Source organism: Schistocerca americana, chromosome 5 (genome assembly GCF_021461395.2).
Source record: "Schistocerca americana isolate TAMUIC-IGC-003095 chromosome 5, iqSchAmer2.1, whole genome shotgun sequence".
In the NCBI taxonomy this organism is placed as follows: Eukaryota; Metazoa; Arthropoda; class Insecta; order Orthoptera; family Acrididae; genus Schistocerca; species Schistocerca americana.
Genome location: NC_060123.1, coordinates 387,440,269 through 387,462,568, shown reverse-complemented (window position 1 = coordinate 387,462,568; position 22,300 = coordinate 387,440,269). Strand labels below are relative to the sequence as shown.

Genomic DNA, 22,300 nt, shown 5'->3' with positions numbered 1-22,300 from the left:
ATACCATCTTGGACAGTGGTTCCCAACTTGGTGGTGATTCCCCCTGATGGATAAAACGAAATTTGATGAGGAGTACAGAAAAAAGTGTTTGACTGTGTTTTGGTCACAATAAATAATTTTTAATACATCCTTACTGTTATCATTATTTTGTAGGACTGAAATATTGACTATTTAAGTCATCAATAATTAACATTTTTCCTAATACTAGCATTAATGGATAACATAGCATGATGGAGATTACAGCTTGTAAATTGAATGTATGAACAACATCTTCTTCACATAGTTCACCCCTTACAAATATATTTTGTACAATGGCGGCCGGTGTGGCCGTGCGGTTAAAGGCGCTTCAGTCTGGAACCGTGTGACCGCTACGGTCGCAGGTTCGATTCCTGCCTCGGGCATGGATGTGTGTGATGTCCTTAGGTTAGTTAGGTTTAATTAGTTCTAAGTTCTAGGCAACTGATGACCTCAGAAGTTAAGTCGCATAGTGCTCAGAGCCATTTGAACCATATTTTGTACAATGCATCTGTGACATTTAGATTGAGTCACATATATCACATGTGCTTAAAAATCTCATGAAAATTACTTCTCCGAGCTGTAGGTAGTTCCCGCAATGGACCAGAAATTGTTTCATTATATACTTAGCAACAGATATATGAACTGACTGAGGACACACTGTAATAGTAACTATGTAATAGCACTTCACTGCTGTAGAGCGTACTGGTGAGACACAAAGAAATGATAGATTGAAGTTTTCCAGTTTCTGCCAGTTCATAAGTAAGGAGCCCAATAATCAAGTGATTTAACAACAATAAGTATAATGCACACATTTTAACTTGGTTGGACATGGTGTTGGGAAGCAAGTGATGGTAGAGGATGGTGGAGGATGGGTGCAGAGGAATAAAATTTTGTAACAGGTGTCTACTCTCACTGTGAATAGTCAGCTTTCTTTTCTAAGATGTGTTGCTTCATCATACTGTAAAATAATAAAGATTATTAAAAGTAAGCAGTACCAATTGTCTGATTGACTCATTAATTCCTCATTTAACAAGATACCTATAAAAACTATCATTTATCTTTCATCCTTTCAAAAATAAAAGTGTTCAAAGAAAATTCTTTTCCATTCTAGATTTAATTTGGCTGTTAACAATGATAACTGGCGGTGGAGGGTGGGGGGGGGGGGGGGGCAGAAGGAACCAGCTGACATCTGATTGCACTTATGGGTAATTGTGTCAGAAAGGTCGAGAATCAATGTTCTAAGGGCTGAAAGTGGTGTACTGAAACTCCAAAGAGGTTGAGACTGTTAACAATGAGTCAGTAGTCAATCTATTATGTAACTATGTACAATCTCTATCATAGAGTAACCAAAAAGCAAGGAATAAAGAGCACTGTTGCTACAACATTACAGTCCCACTAGACAAATGTGATGACAACACACAGAAGTCAATGACAGATGATGATGATGTGTCACTAAATCAGTCTCCATGGTGGTAGTGGAGCATCACCTCTGAAACATGCAGGGAAATCACATGCCATACAGAGTGGCTTGTCGCCACTTGTTGTGGAACTGAGTGAATGCTTGTTGAACTTGCAGCTGCAGTTGAGTTTCAGGTCGAGATTGCAGTTACACTGCTGTCACAGAAAGATGAAGCTGCCATCCTGAAACAACAGCCAGCAGTACATGGTGAAAGATGTACACTGGTTTGAAATGGCTGATGGAGACAGTTGTGGTCTTGCCTTTGGCGGAAATATCTAACATCTTCATATGTCTCTGTAACACACAGTGTGAGCCCATGTATGGAGCTTGTAGAGAAGATTTCATGCTGTCTGCACATAGCATTATGTGTGAACAGTTGGCCAAATAATGATACACATAGCATGGTGGTGTACCATGTGAGGATCATTAATGCAGACAAAAACAGGTGACGGGGTGACGCAAGTGACATAGAAAGTCTGGCTGATCTTACATGACAGATTGCAGAGAATTGGTGTCAACAAATCAGCACAGAAGACATATTATTTCACTGAAAACCAATTCTGTCAATGAAGTATCTATCTTGTGTTTGTAAACATTTCATAGACCAATTAACACGATCAGCAGAGCAGTCGTCCCAAGGTGACTTACAGCATATGAGAGCAGCTTTGAGCAAGCAGTGCCATTGCTCTATCACACTGTTGCTTGCTGGATGTTAACATGTGGTTTTATGATGGACATACTCAAAGAAAATTGCAAGCTTGGTGAATAACTCTGATTGAAATTGCTGGCCATGAACTATTGTTACATGCTGTGGACAATCAAATCTTTATAACCATGTGGAGACAATGGAAGGGGCTAATGTCTCTGAATTGGTGTTATCTAATGGTACTATCTCCAGCCTTCAAGTGAAATGATCTGTCATAATCAATAAGTATTGTTGACCATTTGATGGAAATAATGGATCGATAACATTGGGATGTACGTGCACGGAACATGAAGTGGTGTCAGAGAATTTGCCCACTGGTGCATGTATGTGTGAGACACTTTGGTGCATTGGCTTGGCATACATGTGTGCATCCACTCATGAGAGTATTTATTGATTGCTGGCCAGACAAAGCACTTCAACATCAGACAGAACATCAGATGACCCTCGGGATGAACGAAGTTGTGTAAATTGTCAATGGCTTGCCTGCAAAATAGAGCAGACAGGAAAGCTTGGGATCTTTGTTGCAAGATGTCACAATATAGTTTAATATCTGTGCCAGGGACACTAATGAGCTACAACTGTAGTGCTGAGTTGACGTCATTCAGGAAAGTGTGAAGTTCTTGGTCAGTCCATTGTGCCTGGGCAAATGTGTTGTAGTCAGTGGGGCTCAAAACACTGTTGACTCATGAAAGGCAGTCACCTATCACATTGTCCATATCATAGTCATGCCTGATGGTGGTAAACTACACCATAAATTCCATATGACTATATTGTCATAGTGAACAGTTCATATTCCACCTCAATTCATATGTTAAAAATTGTTGGTCCATATAGATAGTGAAATCTCTCACTTCTATCTGGGGCTAGAAACATTTGGTGGATTTGTATATGGCAAGAAGTTCTCAATAGTAAGTATTCCACTTTTGTTGTGATAAAGAAAGCTTATGAGAATAAAAGGCCAGCAGCTGCCATGAGCCATCTGTCCATTGTTGTAATACAATACCTATAAGTGCCAGGCTTGAATCAATGACCATCACTAAGGGTGCATCAAGTGCAGGATGCACTAGAAGTGCAGTTTTTACCATATTTGTTTTGTGGCATCAAAGGCAGAGCTCTTTGCCTCAGTCCACTGCATCAGAGAGTTTCCTTTCATGTTAGAAAGTGCTGCAGTTAAGGGTTCTTGTAGCTCTGCTGCCTTGTCTGGTAGGGGATGGAACCCTGCAGAAGATATATGATGAGCAAGAAAATTGGCTTCAGCAGCTGAATATATATTTGTTTGTGATCAAAATGACACCATACTGCTCCAGCAGTTTGAACACATTTATTAGGTATTGTTGATATTCTTCTTTGCTGGTCAAAAAGATCAAGACATCATCAAAATAGGCAAAGCAGAAGGTTAGGTCTTGTAGTACAGAATCAATAAATCTTTGCCAGGTTTGGGTTGTGCTGTGTAAACCAAAAGACTTTACCATGCTCTCAAATAACCCAAATGTTGTAATAATTGCTGTTTTTGGTACAACCTCTTCTGTCACCAGTGTCTGAGAATGAGTCTTGGCACAATCGAGCACATTAAAGATCATTGCATCATATAAAGCATGATTAGAATCTCATAACAATGGAATCAGTAATGGTCTAGTATGGTATTTACATTAAGCACACCATAATCAGCACATGGATGCTATGCTCCACTCTTCTTGGGAATTGGGTACGGTGGAGATGACCCTGAACCACTCAATGGTCAGATAATGCCTTCTTTTAACACAGTGCCAAACTTGGCCTTAGCTACTGCCAGGTGATTCGGTTCTAAACGTCTAAGCCTGCATGATACTGGAGGTCCATCAGTGGTTTTGATAAAAGGCACAGTATTAGGCTGCATCTGTTTCAGAGCTGCAGTGTCCTAGTCAGAGCAGGAAACTGGCATAATACTATATAGAAGTGTACTAACAGTCCTTTGCTTGCATCAGTTTGGGACGTTGTACAGTCATGCTGCAGCAGAACCCTTGTGTAATCAGGCCAGCCACACTGTTCATGAGTCAGGAATTTGCTACATACAGTATCTGCTGGTAGTATGTCTGGAAATCCACACCATCATCTAGCTCTGAGACATTGGTGATGATGAAGTCCCAGGTCAATGCACAGTGTATTTCCAAGTCCAATTCCATATGCTGAGTTACATATGTCAATGTTGTGGCATTGTTAGCAGTTGACAAGCAGAATGTGATCACTGGGTGACAGCAATGCCACAAGGTGCATGGAATATGCTCAATTCAGAACCTGTATCTACTACACTGAAGAGCCAGAGAAACTGGTACACCTGCCTAATATTGTGTAGGGACCATTCGAGCATGTAGAAGTACGACAACATGACATGGCATGGACTCGACTAATGTCTGAAGTAGTGCTGGATGACACCATGAATCCTGCAGAGCTGTCCGTAAATCCATAAGAGTATGAGGTGGTGGAGATCTCTTCTGAGGAGCCCATTGCATATCCCAGATATGCTCAATAATTTTCATGTCTGGGAAATTTGGTGAGCAGCGGAAGGGTTTAAACTCAGAAGAGCATTCCTGGAGCCATTCTGTAGCAATTCTGGACGTGTGGGGTGTTGCATTGTCTTGAAGAAATTGCCCAAGTAGGCCGGAATGCACAATGGACATGGATGAATCCAGGTGATCAGACAGGATGCTTACTTATGTGTCACCCATCAGATTCATATCTAGACACATCAGGGGTTCCATATCACTTCTATCAATGATGTTTCATTGAATGATTTGCATGTTCACACTTGTTGATGGCCCAGCATTGAAATCTGCAGAACTTTGCAGAAGGGCTGCACTTCTGTCATGTTGAGCAATTCTCTTCAGTTGTCATTGGTCCCATTCTTGCAGGATCTTTTTCTGGCCACAGCAATGTCAGAGATTTAATGTTTTACCGGATTCCTGATATTAACGGTACACTCGTGAAATGGTCATACGAAAAATCTCCACTTCATTGCTACCTCGGAGGTGTGTCTCCCATTGTTCATGTGCCAACTATAACACCATGTTCAAACTCACTTAAATCTTGATAACCCACCTTTTTAGCAGCAGTAACTGATCCAACAACTACACTAGACACTTGTTGTCTTATATAGGTGTTACCAACTGCAGCACCATATTTAGCCTGTTTACATATCACTGTATTTCAATATGCATTCCTATAACAATTTCTTTGATGCTTCAGTGTACATATTTCAGGCCATACCTCCTGTCACTAATAAACAGGCACTGTGATCCTGCCTGGCAGTTGTCTGTGCCTAAGATTGTCTGACATTGGTGCTTGGGAGTGAGCATGGACTTACTCACTTGTCTACCTGTTCACCAAATTTTCAATAGCACAAGCATAATGACTGTTCTAAATTAGAAATTGAGCTCACTCCTGGAACTGGAATGATAATGTCTTCTGCCCCTGTTAGACCTTGTCGAAAAAGTAGTTTGTAGAGCTGTTTGCATAGAATGTCTTATCTTCTCTGCCAGTGAATCACAATCAGTAAGCATGACTACTGCTGCTGTACTGCTGCATGGCTCTGCCACGGCACTAACTCATGTGGGAGTGATAGCCTCTTGTATGCAGTCCATAATTTTGGCAAAGGAGTCCAGTGACATTGCTGTTTGGGATGCTATGATTGCCTTCACTTGTTGTGATAGACAGTTGTCCATATTGTATGTAGTATGCAACAGGTTGTCAGGAACACTACTGATGTCCACCTTGCTCTGAAAGGGCCAAATGTAGTGAAATGGCTTCTTGCATGAGTACTTGTCAGAGGCAGTCTTCTTGTGAAGTGGCTATTTTTCAGATGAGCTAAGTTTTTAGGCTCCTGTTAGAGTCTTCCGACAGCAGTGCAGTTATAATACCTTGAATTTCCATGGGTATTTGATGGCCTAGTTGGCCCCCTACCAAGGGAAACACTGCTGAATCAGTGGTAATTCCTGCATAATGAAAACTTGCCTCAATTTGAATAAACCACAGTATGGGGTTGTTCTGTCAGAATGTTGACAAATGTATGGCTAATTGTGATACTCTATATTCTTCTTACACCTTAGTTGTTTAGGCTTGGGTCATGTTGGGGCCACCAGTTGTCAGTGCATCTGTGATTAGGACTGCTCAACTTTGTTGGCCGTGTATCTTCCAATTGTCCTAGAGTGTGTGATTTATTCACTCCCTGCATTGTGTAGAACAATAACATTATTAATCAGAACAGTGAGCAGCTACATTCATCTTACTTATGGACATTTGGGAGACATTTTGCATGAGTTTAGAAGTGTCACTTAAAAGGCTGAAACAGATAATGATCTCAGAGAGTAAGCACTGTTGCTGCAATGTTATCTGTGATAGCATACACATTGCCATTGGACAAACATCACAACAACACACAGTGGACAATATCAGATGACAAAGATGAGTTACTACACTTTGATGTCTTTTTGCAACTGACTAGTGTAGTACAAATGGGTATATGGCATGGCTTTATCTTTTTATCAGTGTTTTCTGTAATAATATGCTCAATTTTTCATGTTACTGCTTTCTTTGCACCATAATTTAAGAAATTCGATGGAGAGCTAACGTGTATGAACAATCTTTTCCAGGTGGATGTTTTACTTACAGAGGAAAGAAACTCGGAAGTTGAGTAGTGATATGAAACTCAAGTCTGTTGACTATACATCTCCCCAGAAAATAAGTAAAGATCACAACAAAGACACTTACGAGGGTGACACAACAGAGATAACAGCATCTTGGGACTAACTTTCTTCATAAACTGGACTTCCATGTTGTTCAGATAAATCCCAAGAAAACTATCTGAAATAGAAACATTCCTGACCACATGTTTGAAGAATATAATGTTTGTGAGAAACCCAAGAAACAAAATTTAAAAATATGTAGTGATTGTGGTTAGCTTGTTAGTACTTTTATGATATGTTTGAAAGCTTGAGCTAAGAATTTTTTTTCGCATTAACCAATTAAGAGACAAGAAAATTTCAGTAATGAACTAATTTCTTGCACCACATTTTTTATGAATTGTATATAGCATAACAACTTCTTACTTTATAATGTATAGTAAAATTTGCTGCCTTATTTGCTTTTTTGTAGGCAACAATAAATGATAAAAATATATTGTGCAAAAAGAAATGCTATCCTATATTCAAATGGTTCACAGGTTTTCGGAATGTTAACTTATACCTCAAGGATAATTTGTTTTAAAGCTGCCCGCTTTAGAAAATCACCTAAGAATATCCCACTCATAATAGCAGGTTGTAGTGAGTGTGAGATAGGAGCTAACTGAATTGGAGGTCTGATTTTATGGAACTGAAAGAAGTGTGGTTTGAACAATTTCAGTATGCGAAAACCACTGCAAACCCTTCACAGTCTGGTGCCACAACCCATATATAGATTACAAACAGAACTTCTGGACCAAATTCACAAATTCTCTTAAGATTCTTTCCATCCCTTCTTTCTACCCCCAGTAACTGGAAAGAAATGCACACCTTATTATCTGATATCAGTGCAGAGTGGAGCAGCTTAACCACATCCTGCACAAGGGGTTCAACCATGTTTTTATTATGCCCTAAATTGAGGGATTTTCTTCCAAAAGTCCTTTCCATCTTGCCTAAATAGGTAATTGGCCATCAACCAAATCTAAAAAATATCTTGATTTTTTTTCTTTGTACCTCATTTACTCTCAATCCCATTACCACATGGGTCATATATGTATAAAAGGACCAGGCGTATCACAGCCATATCTCATCCAGTCTGAGCTAGGATCACCTGTGAAACCAGCCACTTCAGACATAGAGAAGGACAAAATTGTTTAATTCTATGGCCAGCTTTGGCATTATTTTTTGGCAGTTTTGGAGTTATTCTTTCCCAGTTTTGTGTTAGTTCCTGCCAATTTTGATGTTATTTTTTTGGCAAATTTGGTGTCAGTTCTTTATTTTTATCTTATTTCTTTGTCTTTCAGTGATATGTTGAAAGTCATTTACACTTATTAATTAAACTATACTTATTGACATCACAGAGCACAGTTATGTACCTTATTGACAAAAAAGAATCATTTATGCTACACCTATTATGTGTAATCAGTTAAAGAAACAATGACTACATCCATAAACTGATGAAAGCTTTTCAGAAGAAAGCACAGCTATAAAAAAGTTCTCTTCTGGAACACAATGCTGCTGATCTGTCAACACATAATTGAAATACAAGATCTGCTGTCCGGTTTCTATATTTGAAGATGGAAGACAAAATACCTCCAATGTGATACAAGATATTTGACAGTATCCACATTTGCAGTACGTACAGAAATTTGCTTTTCCAGTAAATTGTGAATGGGTTTGCACCCCTGGGAATAGAGTTCAAGGGGAGTAGCATGGTTTCATTACTTAATTAGTTAGTTTCTTGTTCCAGAGATCATTTGCACAATGATCCATTATGATGTGGAATGAGTCATTTACATGCACATCACAAATTAATTTGTAAATACAGCTAAATATTGGTTATTTACTATGCACCACCTTTTACATTTACAATAATAAAAATTCTTCTACAGAGTGTAAGGAGATGTCAACGAGAAAATTCCTTCAGGTTTTTTTTTTTTTTTTTTTTTTTTTTTTTTTTTTCAAATTTTACTTTACTGTCTGTTCAAGCATTTTATATGTCTGGTTAAGTAATAAAAATTTTGGTTGCATCATTATGCACCCTTTCTTGTGCTAAAGACAACCTTTATGTAGAGTAATGAATCTCATTTTTCACTTCTGGTATTGTAATTATGTATATGATTTTTCCTTTTGAACTGCAGTGGATTACTTACAACAAAACATCATAAAGGAATAAATATATGACAACAGTAGTCAAAATGTCCATCTCCTTAAACAAACATCCACAAGATGAACAGGGGTGAGCACTATATATCATTCTTACAGCATGCTTTTGTGGCTTTCTTTCTTTCAGATGGGTTATCTCAAAACAATATTCCATATGAAATTACTGAATGAAATTATGCAAATAATGTCAACTTGATATTTTGAAGTTGCCCCCCCCCCTCCCTCCCCCCTCCCCCCCCCCCCCCTCCCCTCATTTCTATTTCTTCGCCTTGTCTTGCACTTATCAGTGTAGTACCTTGATATGTGCACAACTGAATATGTTGTGTCTTTTTAAAATTGTGAGTGAAACCATTCACAGAAGACCAGCCAATGACACTTTCAAAAACATTGTTCACCATTTCTTCTGTTGTATGTGTGCTTGGATTGATTACAGTACTAGTGTCATCTGGAGGAACAACTAATTCTGCTTGTTGTTCATTAGATAGAAGAACTTTTACATACATGAGGAACAATGGTAGTACTAAGATTGAGCCTTCAGGAGTCCCACACATTATTTATTTCCAATTACAAGAATCTCCCCTGGATACATTGTTTGAATTACTAACTACAACTTCCTGCATTCTTTTGATAAGATATCACATTATCCATTGGTTGGCTATACCATTAGTTCAATAAAACCTCAATTTATCTAGGAGTATATTGTGATTCATGTAGACAAATGCCTCAGATAGGTCACAGAAAATGCCAAGTAGTGTTATTTTGTTATTTACCACTTGTAAACTTGGTGAGTGAATTTGTAACTGGCATGTTTTGTAGAACAGATCTTCTGAAACCCAAAAGCTGATTTACTGAGAATATTGTTGTTGCTCAGATGAAATACTATTCTAGAATACATCATCTCAAAATTTTTGGAAAATGATGACATTAGTAAACACTTCAGTAGTTATTTACATCTGTCCTGTCAACTTTCTTATAGAGGTGTTTAACAATGGCATATTTTAATCTCTCTGGGAAAATGCCTTCAGTTAGTGATGCATTCCATATTCCATGTGAGAACAAGTCTTTAGTACACTGTTGGAAACATTACCAAAACCATATTAGCTTTTATTTTTGAGAGAATGTACAATTTTCATAATTTCAGAGGTGATATGTTCATATGATTGAATTTTGAGAGCTGCTTTTTCAACATAGTGTTGTGATTTTTTTTCTTGAACTATTTGTCCATATATTTTCTACTATATTGAAGAAATGAGTATTAAACAAATTTGCTACCTGTGACTCACCATTTATAAAACTTCCATTTAATTTGTTATAATGATATTGTTCTGTCCTGTGTCTGGTTGCCCTGACAATCATTTAAGTACATTCCATACAGCCATAAGTCTGTCATCAGAATTACTTACTTCTGACACAATGTGCATGTTCTTTGATTTTTTAAGAAGCTTCCTTAGTAATTTTGGGTAATTTTTGTAGTGTGCAACTACCACAAGATCTCTGCTTGTTCTCACCAGCAGATAGATTTGCCTTATTCTTTCACAAGATACTTTAATCCATCTAGTGGTCCTCAGTTTTTTTTTACATGGGTTTTTAATATCCTGTGTGATTAGCTTATGAGGAAAGCTATTTTTCAATTATGACATGAATTTACCATGGAACAGACAATTTGGTTCATAATAAATTTCATCCCAGGACATCTCTTGTAAATTATTCTCTAGTCATTAACTACTCAATTGATTTCCACCGATGAGTGTCAACACAGGAAGGCACTGTCTTATTTATCCTAACCAACTGAGCATCATGATCAGAGACAGTATTTGTCACTGAATGTACAGTTATTTTTGTGCTTTGAGTTTCATCAAAGAAAACATTATCAATTAAGGTCCTATTTCTTTATCCACACATTAGAAAGTTAGTTACTGAGATTAAATTGTAGAATCCAATTAAGGGTTTTAGATCTTTCATCCAATCCTAATCCTTTAGGAAATCTGCATTGAAGTCATCATACACTATTAATGGCTTTCTGTTGTCTGACAAATACTGTAGTAAAGAATCCAAATTCCTCATAAATAATTCAAAATTTCCCAGTGGAGATCTATACATTGTTGAAATTAAAGGTGAACTATTTTGCAGTATTAATTCACAAGCACACACTTCTATGTGATGATCAGTACAAAATCGTGCCTCAATGTTTTTGAACTAGTGCTCTGTCTTAATATATGTAACAAGTCCGCCTTTCTCCATTTTAGTTCTACACAAGTGAAATGGTAGTGTGCAATCTTTTATATTTAACTTCTCTAATCCTGAAACAATGTGGTGTTCAGGGAGACACATGATGTCTTTCGTTTCAGAACTCTCTAAACTTTCTGAACAAGAAGGAGCTTCATGTCACATCTAGAGCCCTAGTCTTTTGTGCTGGTTGTGAATTGTTCTCAGCCTTGAGAAAAGAAAATCAAAATTCAATTTGAAACATAAGTAACTTCTGAACATGTAAGTTTCTTGTGAACAGCCCTTTGCATTAGTCATTATGTTTGTAATATCACCAAATCCTTACTGCTGTATTTTTAAGTCTGAGCACTCTACATTATTGGCTACAACACATTTCTGTTAGTCAGTTTCTTATTTAAGATATGTACACATCTGTGTAAAATAGAGCAGACCTATTTCTTCATAGACCATAACTTGTGACATAGTCACTAGTGATGGCACTCTGTTCATCAACTTTTGGAATAAAAGATCACTGTAATTTTTTTCAGGAGAAATAGCTATGTAACGTAATACCAAGAAAACCAGTTACTTCATACTATTTTAGTTCTGCACCATCATCAAATGCAGCGTTACATTGCCATCTGCTAGGGTGACAGTTTAGTTGGAACTGTATTAAACTTTTTTCACTCATGTTTGTGGTTTGAATACTGTGAAAATAGCTCCTTAGGTCATCTAAGACACCAGAACAATTAATTATCAGATATGCTCATTGAGTTCCCAGATAAGAACATGCATGATTTTTATCATTAACTATCTTGCCTTTGTGCATTGTTAATGGGCCATTTAACATTATACACACAGTACTGAGTCCAAAAGTAATCTTTGTTGCACACCACATTTCACAATATGTGAATTAGAATTTGGTATCTGCTTTCTAGGTGTGACTGTAACAGACTTTCAACTATTCATCTTGTTGTTGTTGTTATACTCAGCTTGAAGGCTGGTTCTGTGCAGCTCTCAAAGCTATTCTATTTCAAGCAAACCTCTTCATCTTTGAATAACTACTGATACCAGCATCCATTCAAACCTACTTATTATACTTGTGACTTGGTCTCCTTTTTTAATTTTTAATACTACCCAAATTTCCCTCCAGTACTAAATTGGCAACTCCTTGATGTACCACAATGTACTCTATCAACCAATTATTTATTTTAGACAAATTATGCCACAAACTTCTTTTCTTGCCAATTGTATTCAGTACCTCTTTAGTAGTTACATGATCTAACCATACAGTCTTCAACAATTTGCTGTAGCACCATGTTCCAAAAGCTTCCAATCTCTTCTTGTATAAAACACTTATTATCCATGTTTCACTTTCATACAAGGCTCAACTCAATATAGATACCCTCAGAAAAGACTTGCTAACATGTAACTTTATATTTGAGATTAATAAATTTCTCTTCTTCAGAAACACTATCTTGCCACTGCCAATATTCATTTTATGCCATTTCTACTTTGTAAATCATCAGTTGTTTTACTGCCTAATCAAAAAACTCATCTATTACTTTTAGTCTCTAGTTTCCTAATCTCATTCCCTCAGAATCACCCGAATTAATTCACTTATGTTCCATTAACCTTGTTTTGCTTTTGTCGATATTCATCATTAATCCTCTTTCAAGACATTGCCAATTCCATTCAACTGCTCTTCGAAGTTCTTTACTGTCTTTGACACCTTGAAGTTTTTATTTCTTTCCCTGAACTTTAATTCATTTTCCAAATTTCTTCTAACTTTCCTTCACAGCTCTCTGATTGTACAAAGTGAATAACATTGAGGGTAATCTATAAATCTGTCTCAACCTATTCTCAAGCAGTGCTTCCCTTTTATACCCTTTGACTCTTATCACTGCTGCTTGGTTTCTGTATAAGTTGCAGATATCTTCAGTACAGCCAGATGTTGAAAGGAATATCATTGTCAATGTTTTTTCCAAACTCATAAATTCTATAAACATAGATTTGACTTTCCTTAACTTATCCTGAAAGGTAAGTCATAGGATGAGCATTGCTTCGAGTCTTCCAGTATTTCCCTGGATTGCAAACTGATATTCCCTCTACATTTTTCCATTCTCCTGTATAAAATTTATGGCAGTGTTTAGTAATCAATATTTATTAAACTGATAGTTCATTAATATACACAACTGTCAGCACCTACTTTCTTTGGAACTGGAGTTATTACATTCTTGTTGAAGTCTGAGTTTAGCAATTGTGGGTCTCCCAAGAATATCAACAGTTCTGACAGAATGTTGTCTACTCCCAGGGCATTTTTTTTCTTATCTGTCATCATTATGTCAAATTCTTCTTGCAGTATCATATCTTCCTTCTTATCTTCATCTATATCCTCTTCCATTTCTGTAATATTGCCGTCAATTTCATCCGCCTTGTATAGACGTGCTTCTTTGCTTACTACTCCTTTTCCATCTGAGCTCCAGATATTCATACAGCTGCTTCTACTTTTTCTGAAGGTCTCTGTAATGTTCCTGAAGGTGTTATCTCTCTTTATACATGTTATACATGCTTTAATAGATTTCCATTTATGCTCTAGCCACTCCTGCTTAACTATTTTGCACTTCCTATCAATTTATTTTGTAGTCATTTTATATCCCCTTGTGCCTGCTTCATTTACTGCTTTTTTTAATATATGAGCTGCTCAGGGGAACAAAATGGTAAGCGCCAAAATCACAGTTTCGAGATACAGCGCATCTAAAGTTTCAATTGGTCTGCAAATCTGAATTTTTTTTTTTTTGAACAGTCCTTTTATTCTGTAGTGATTCTAACATCTATCTTCTACTATACAGACATAAATGAAACTCAGAACTGACTAAAACAAATGAAATATACAAAAATTATTACATTACCATACACCATTAACAACACATACTGATAGAACATTAAATATAAAATTTTACAGTGAGTCCTCAACACTTTACTGAAACTGCAGAATCATTCACCACTCTCATTACTAACGTCTTTTTCATCTAAAACTGTTGGCTTTAGTGACAGGAAAAATCCATTGTGGACAGGAGGTATGTAATTTAGGAGCAACAGGACATCAGCAACTTTCTTCTTTTCAATAAGCCGTGGCCCATTGTATTTAAGTCGAAGCGTAGGAACTGGTCCTTGCCTTCCACATTTCCTGAAGCTTATTTCATGCCAAATGTCATGACAAAATGTCTCGCTGATGAATAAAGATGATGGATATTCGGAGGTCACCTTCCACCTACATATTTTCCTTAGGTTGACATCTCGATCATCAACTGTCTTCTTTCTGAAGACAAACGCTTCTTTAGAGCGTCATATTTGATAGAAATCCTCTCTTTTCATATTATATGCAAGCCGACTTCTTGATGCTCTCACACCACTGATCTGGACTGTACACATCTTGTACTTGTCGGCGAACATAATTTTCAGTTGTACTTCAGGAACATAATGGTATGTACATGCACTTATCATTATGCTCGTGAAACATACTAAAGACAGTATATTCACAAAATAACATACCTCTGAGTCATCTGAATCGTTAGGAATGTATTCTGGATCCCTCTCGAAGATATTAGTATCATTGGAAGCATATTCCTCGTCTTCTGCCATGTTCATTGTTGCCATAATATCAGAGATGTTTTTACTTGCCACCATTCTCTCTGTCACTTACCATTATGTTTCCGCAACAGACGGACAGTGGTGCTTACCATTAAGCTCCTCCCTGACATCTGTTGAGGGAATTTGGAACTACTAGTAAGTTTACTGCATTGTGCATCGCACTGGTGGTGTCATTAGCCATCTACCGCAAAATACACAGCAATGGCACTTACCATTGTGTTCCCCCGAGCAGCTCATATTTTCTCTTTTCTTTAGTTAAATTCAATATCTTCTGTGATATTCATGGATTTTTATTAGCACTTGTACTATTACCTCTTTGATCCTCTGTTGGCTTCACTACTTCATCTCTGTTGTTCTTATGACCACACACTAGCTGAAAAACTCAGAATTTCCTGGGTATTCATTTTGCCAGTTTTCTATTATAAATGAAAAAAAAAATGAACTTTGTTTGCAATGTAATATTGAAAAAATTTCATTTACATGTATTCTTGAAAACACCTGTGAAATTAAGGAACAATAATACAAAGAAATGTGTATAATGTACAGATGTTTAACTAAAGTATCTAAACTAAGAGACATAGTTTCTGTGTGCTGGGTGCAGCTGCTCCACATTTCTACACCACCATTTGGTAAACATCTCTAAGGCAACACTTACATCTAGCTCTACAGACAGCCGACAATTTCACTTACACCCATTTGTGCTTCTCAATTGAAAGCTGTAAAAAGCGCTGTGAGGTGTCAGTGATTTCCTTAAGTTTACTTGATTGTAGGAGTCTCTTATCAGTAAAGAATAAATGTGTTCCAACTTCGTGCATAATTTGGCATTTCCTTCACTCATCTCAGTGTTTATCAAATCATAGCTCTTAAACTAGGAATCATACAATGATACATTTGTGTAGGTACATTCAGAAGCATATGTTGATACTGATTGCAAAATATATTATGAACAAATTTAGTAGCAAAGAAGTAATAAATTTAAATGTCATGCATGATGCAGCAGTTTTTCACCAATCTCAGTGTTTAAGACGTCATATCTCGTGAGCTATGTGTCATGCAAGGGTATAAATTTGTAGGTACATTTATAAGCATATGTGGATACTGCCTAAAAATTTTTTTTGAGAGTAGATTGAGTAGCAAAGAAGTAATAAATTTCATCATGCACAATGCAGCAGTTTCTCACTTACCCCAATCTTTGACCCCATATCTCCTGAACTGTGTGTGGTAACATGGTATAATTTTGTAAGTTCATTCAGCAGCATATGTGGATACTGTTTGCAAAATTTATTGAAAGTAGAGTCAGTAGCAAAGAATTAATAAATTTTAAAACATGGCATGATGCAGCTGTTTTTCACCCATCTCATTGTATATGATGTCACATCTCCTAAACTATTGTAGGTAGGTGGTTCTTAGCCCACAGAAATGGTTGTCTGACAGTAAGGGATATATGTACCAAGTTGGATGAAATCATTCATGTAGTCTAGGAGGAGATGTGGAACATATACACATGCACACAAACACATATATACATTTTTATAATATGTGTGGATTTCCAGTTGATTAAATGGTAGTTCATACAAAACTGTATCACAAACTTATGATAAAACTAGAGGTGAACATGCCACCTTGACTTTGTCATTTAGTTTCATTTGTTTGTATTAAAATGCCTAGCAAAACATTGAAGCACTTAAAAGACATGACAGAATGTCAATGTAACTTTGTACATGTACACAACATCAGTGGGTATGCAAATGATTAGAGCTGCAATTCTCTGTGACAGGCAGAACTACCTCCAGAGAGCATTATTGATGTTCCCATTTAGTGTTGTTACCAGCCCTGGTGAGCTAGATAAGTGTCGGGAACAGTGTCAGATGTTGAGTGATCACTGTGAAAGACACAAGGATACCATATACTCTTGTGAGACAGCATTGTCAGTACTTGATAGAATTTGAAAGTGGCCTCATTGTGGGTCTTGATTTGATGAGTTGGTTGAATTGTGCACTATACAGATGTGTGGGGCCTTCAGATGTGACAATGGCCCAATACTGGACTGCATGGGAATGTGACAGCAATTGCACTTGTCATCAAGGTTAAGGTCAATATCTGACCACCACAAGGGAGGATTGCCATGTTGTGCACATTGTAACCCTTTTGCATCTGCAGCTGCCATTCAAAAACAAGCAATGAATGTGCTGCAAAATCCTGTGTCATCCTACACTATTGATCAGAGGCTAGCAGCAGACAGACTAGAGAAATACTGTTCCAGGTGTGGACTGTTATTAACACCACAACACAAATGGCTTTGTTTGGAGTGGTGCTGTGACCAGAAAACATGGACTGTGAAAACAAAGTTGTATTGTGTTCAGCAAGGTATCATCTCAGATGACCATTGTCAGAGAGTATGGCAAAAAACTGGTGCAAGGTCCCCTTCTTCCAATTGTTTTGGAGAGGAACAGTGGTGTTAGTCAAGTATTGTAGTGTGGGCAACCACTGGATATGATTTAAGGTCACAGCTGGTAGTAACTGATGGAACTCTGATAGTACAACAGTACATCACAACCATCCTGTGTCCTCATGTTTTACCTCTCATGAAACGGCATAGAGTTGCCATTTTTCAACATGACAATCCTAGCCTACAAATGGCACATGTCTCTATGAACTGTCCATATGAAGTTGAGGTAACCACATGGGCAGCAGATTCCCAAGATCTTTCCCTGATACAACATGTGTTAGGACATCAACTCTGTCATAGTGCTGGTATCCCAGTATATCAAGGACCACTTACAACAGTTGTGAGGTGGCTTGACTCAAGACATGATATAATGGCTTTATTGTGCCGTTTTTGGCTTAATCAGTTGGCTCATCACAGTAATGAAACCAAGTATCATTACTATAAAAATGATATTCATGTATGAGAAGTACCTACTCTTTATTATTTGTTTCATTCTAATCCTTTCTGTACATCAAGCTATCCACTCCTCTTTCAAAAAGTGAACTACCAACATGGCCCAAATCTTCACCCACACAATCTCATTCTAGTTTAAATTTGCAGTATCCAGGAGAGAGAGAATGTCACATCACTGCGAAAGAGGTTTTTCAATTTTGTAATCTTGTTTTATAAATGTGAGTCTTCAGTTTCAGAACCCTTGTAAATAGGTGTTTTGGATCTTATTACATCTGAATGAATTTCATTAAGATTCACTTTATTATGTGTGTCTTATAACATCCTCTTTAGGAAATATGATTTCATTTCATGATTATGTCTAGTTTTTTATCACTCCTGTTATTAATGTTAGAAACATTAGTGATAATCTCTCAAAATTATTGAATAAAGTCTTTTTTATCAGTTATGCAATGAATATGATATAGTTACAGTGATATCTATTTGTAGGAATGAATTTCTGCAAAGATTCATTCTGAGTCAGTTACAAAGAGAAATATACATCTCCATAATTGCAAATGGAATGAGGTACAATTACAGAAAATTATATGTAAAATGCAATGTGTTGCTTTGTGTATAGGAAACTGACTATCTGTTATATCCCGTTATAGTAACTGCAGTCCAACTTACATTCAGTGTTAAGTTTTCTCCATTACATTTTTCCATATGTTATGGGTAAACATACATTTCATGATTTATTTGTTTTATGAACACTTTGCAGGTATATAATTATCTCAAAATGCTATGATGTTTGTGATAGTGGATATAATATTGTTATATTTCAGAAATGAAAAAAATTGAATTCCTGTGGAAACAGAGAAGTTTAGAAGGTGGTAAAGTCAAAATAAATAGAGTACTTTCAGGTGTAATAGGTATCAGAAAAAGTCTTCCAATTAAATGGAAAATTAACTTTAAGAGAATGATTCAAAATGTTTTTCCAATTTTTATAATCTTGCCATATTTGAATTTCTCATTAAAAACAGCAGATATTCAATAAAACAACACCAGCAGGAGATGAACTGTGCTGGAGACTCAGCTGTGGACTTTCTACATGGATGAGTGTAAATTGGGGGGAGGGGGTGGGGGGGGGGGGCTGGAGTCTGAGGTTAAATGCTGCATAGTGGTTTTTCCACAAGACATTTAATACAGAGGTACTTTATTGTATCAAGCCACAAGATTATACATACACTGTAGAAAGACAGGCTACCTGGGTGGTGAATAAAGCACAGTATAACCATGTATTAGCAACAATATAATGAAAAAACTTTCTTGTTTATATGAGACCCCAGAAATTGACTGTGCTGGCAGAGAACTTCATTTTTCCTGGCAATATCATGACAAATTTTATATAAATGTCTTCTGCACACAGTACAAGAGTTGAACCCAAATAATAATTCAAATCGTAGTGCATTATATGAGATTTCCAAATATGGCTTCATGAGAATGGTTTCAGAAGCTTGTGTGTTTCGAGTCAGGTGTCAGAATAAATAAACACATTTTGCTGTACCAGTATATGACAAATCCAAATCACATGCTGGAATTCAAATATCATTCTTTGACAGTAGTTGTTTTTATGGCCCAACAAACAGGATTGTAATTTAACCTCTCCAATTTTCATAGTGTAATGTTACAGAGAGTGCATACCATGACACTCTGCACCAGTCACTGTTGCACACACAGAAGGAAAATGTGTCTGACCTCACAATGCTGCAAGATCAGCGTGCAATATATTGCCAGAATCACAAATGTTATTATATCAGTAACATCTTCTGCTGTGCTATAATGGCCCAAAACTTGGGGGGGGGGGGGGGGGGAGGAAAGTTTTTTCTACTGATAGGCCAGTTTTTCAGATTGCTTAGACTAAAATCTTGTTATATTTTCTGACCAGTGAACCACAGTATCTACGAAATGTTAAAGTCTCAAACAGACAACACATTTGATTCTATTGAGGATGCTATGTTGTAATTGGTGGGGAAATCTCTTGACTGCCTTGAAGACACTTGTTTGAGGCAAAGGAATACTCACACTGCACTTCTGTAACTGTTTAGTGCTTGAAGAGTCAGTCTTTCACTTTCGTGCAATATGATGGTTTTATTTTTCATGCCACTTATTTTTGATTATTCTGTAGTCTACTTAATATTTTTTATTAACACTGATGTTTTTATTCATTAATATATGCTTTTATTCATGTATGAAACTAGTAAATAATGGTTCCACAGTAGAACGGTACTGAATTGTAATATTAGTCTTCATTTGCAGATACTTTTATCTATGTCTTGGATTAGTAATTAGTATTTCCACAGCATCATTGTAGGGCTCTGTCAGAATCTAACTAGTTTAAACCAGGTTGCGAAAGTAATTCATTGCATACATTATTTTGACCTAATTGTAGTGCTGAAGAATTCCTTTTCCAATATGAGAGGTTAAAGTATATATCTGATCACACTATCTTTTGGGTATTCATTATTAATGTCTGTAAATCCACTGAATGAGATAAGTTCAATGAGTTCCTTTTCAAGCAATTACACTGTGTGCTTGAGATGAAATTTTGCTTTCATCACTATTTCAATTTTTGATTATATATGTTATTATACCACAATATGTATTCACTCGTTATATTTGTTTGCAGTATTCAGTTACAAGTTACAAAACAGGTGCATTAATCTAACTTTAGAAGACATCACACACACCACCAAACAGACATTAATTTAAAAAATATAATCCCTACCAAGTAGTAATTCTATAGCCTGTGATGGTGTTTACAGCAGTGTTAAAATTCTAAGCTAACCTGATAGACTTAGACTTAAGTTACCTTTTTAATCAATAGTGATTCATGGCATATTTCCTGGCAGATTAAAATTTGTTGCAGTAACAAGCATCTATTTAAGTAAAGGTAAGTGAACCAAATTTAATTATAGACCCAATTTGCTCATTCCAGAATTTTCAACATTTTTGAGGAAGTTAGCTATGACAGAATGCTGACTTATTTCTCTAAAGAGAGCTCTTTTATTGACCCTCAGTTTCGTTTTTCTAAAGGTTTCTTCACTGTGAAAACCACACAACACCCCATAAATGAAATTATGACAGTATTAACAAGGAAAACTTTCCCATTGTATGTTCTGAGACCTTGTGAACCACAAAATTAGACTTGGCAAGCTAATATATTGTGCATTTTATATCTTCGCTACTCCAGCCACCATCAGTTACTTTGCTACCCATATAGCAAAACTTGTCTACTAGTTTAGTATGTCATTTCCTAGTCTAATTATCTCAGCATCAACTGATTTAATTTGCTTACATACTATTACCCTTGCTTTACCTTTACTGATGATCTTTCTTTCAAGACCTATCCATTTAATTTAACTGCTCTTCCAAGTCCTGAGCCACCTCTGGCTACAGAAATGATATTCCAATGAGTTCAAAAGATGTTACAAAAGCTGTAATCATTTTTACTACTGAAAGCAAACCAGTCAATGCCTGAACTGATCCTTGTTAGGCCACTGCAGATGATTGTTGAACATGCCTACATTACATTCATAGCACATAATTTAAGACATAATCTCACAAAGATTCATATTACATAATGTAGCTATCTGGAGACATTGATAATCATACCATAAATGAATCACTGTGTTTGAAATATCTTAGAATTCAACTGGACAACAAATTAAATTGCAGTCAACACAAAGATAAACTAATCAACAAGCCGAGAACTTCAGATTTTCCACCTAAAAGTATCTTTGAGTTTCCATAAAGACAAAAGTTGCAAGGGTTTATGTCAACCTTTCTAATGTTCTGATGACTTAATGTGTGAGTGTGGACCAAAAACAAATCAGGATCCGACAGATGTTATTCTCTCAGCAACCTTTCGATCTATAATTTCTCCAAATTGTTTCTCCAAACTAATTACATTTATAACATCAGAGGTAGCTATTTTCTCTTTGAAATTCCTTTCTACATTGTCTACCCATGTATTGACACCTGTAATTTGCAACTGAATAATTGGCATTAATTCATTATGCTTATCTACACTCTGTTTCAAAGTATTCATTCCCTGTCTTACATCACTATATTCAATATTGTACACATTTTCAAAAGATCCTAACTTTTGAGTAAGTTCTGATTCTACATTATTACATTTGTTCTCAATGTCAAGTTCTAACATTTTCAATAAATCTTGAAAAGTATCATTCTATTTCTGACTAAGGTCAGTAAACATGTGATTTATATGTGTGGTCAAAGAATTTGTCAACTTGTTCTTTGAATCTACCTTTAAATTCTCTACTTTATTACTTACAGTGTCATATTCAGTCTTCAAAACACCCATGCCTTTGCACAGATTACTAAATTCTTTGCTTTGAGAATTAACTTTGACATTCAACAATCCTAAATTTGTCATTTGAATATTTAAAGTTTCATTCTGAGCATTTACTTAGAGTCACACACTGAGCATTCAAAGCTTC

At 36.4% G+C, this 22,300-nt stretch overlaps 1 protein-coding gene across 5 annotated transcripts in view; it reads left to right on the top strand.

The window, feature by feature from the left end:
* The window catches only part of LOC124615657 (proton-coupled folate transporter-like), a 257,418-nt gene that overhangs the window by 123,037 nt on the left and 112,081 nt on the right, over positions 1–22,300 (top strand). Inside the window, exon 7 of one of the 5 annotated variants that reach the window (XM_047143674.1) lies at positions 6,809–8,143. The exons of 2 other annotated variants lie outside the window; for them this stretch is intronic. In XM_047143674.1, the coding sequence (XP_046999630.1) occupies positions 6,809–6,965 (157 nt within the window). In that variant the 3' untranslated portion in view covers positions 6,966–8,143. Of the gene's footprint in view, positions 1–6,808; positions 8,144–8,399; positions 8,514–20,708; positions 20,731–22,300 lie in introns of those variants that run through there. 2 more of the 5 variants (XM_047143678.1, XM_047143679.1) reach the window with 2 other exon arrangements.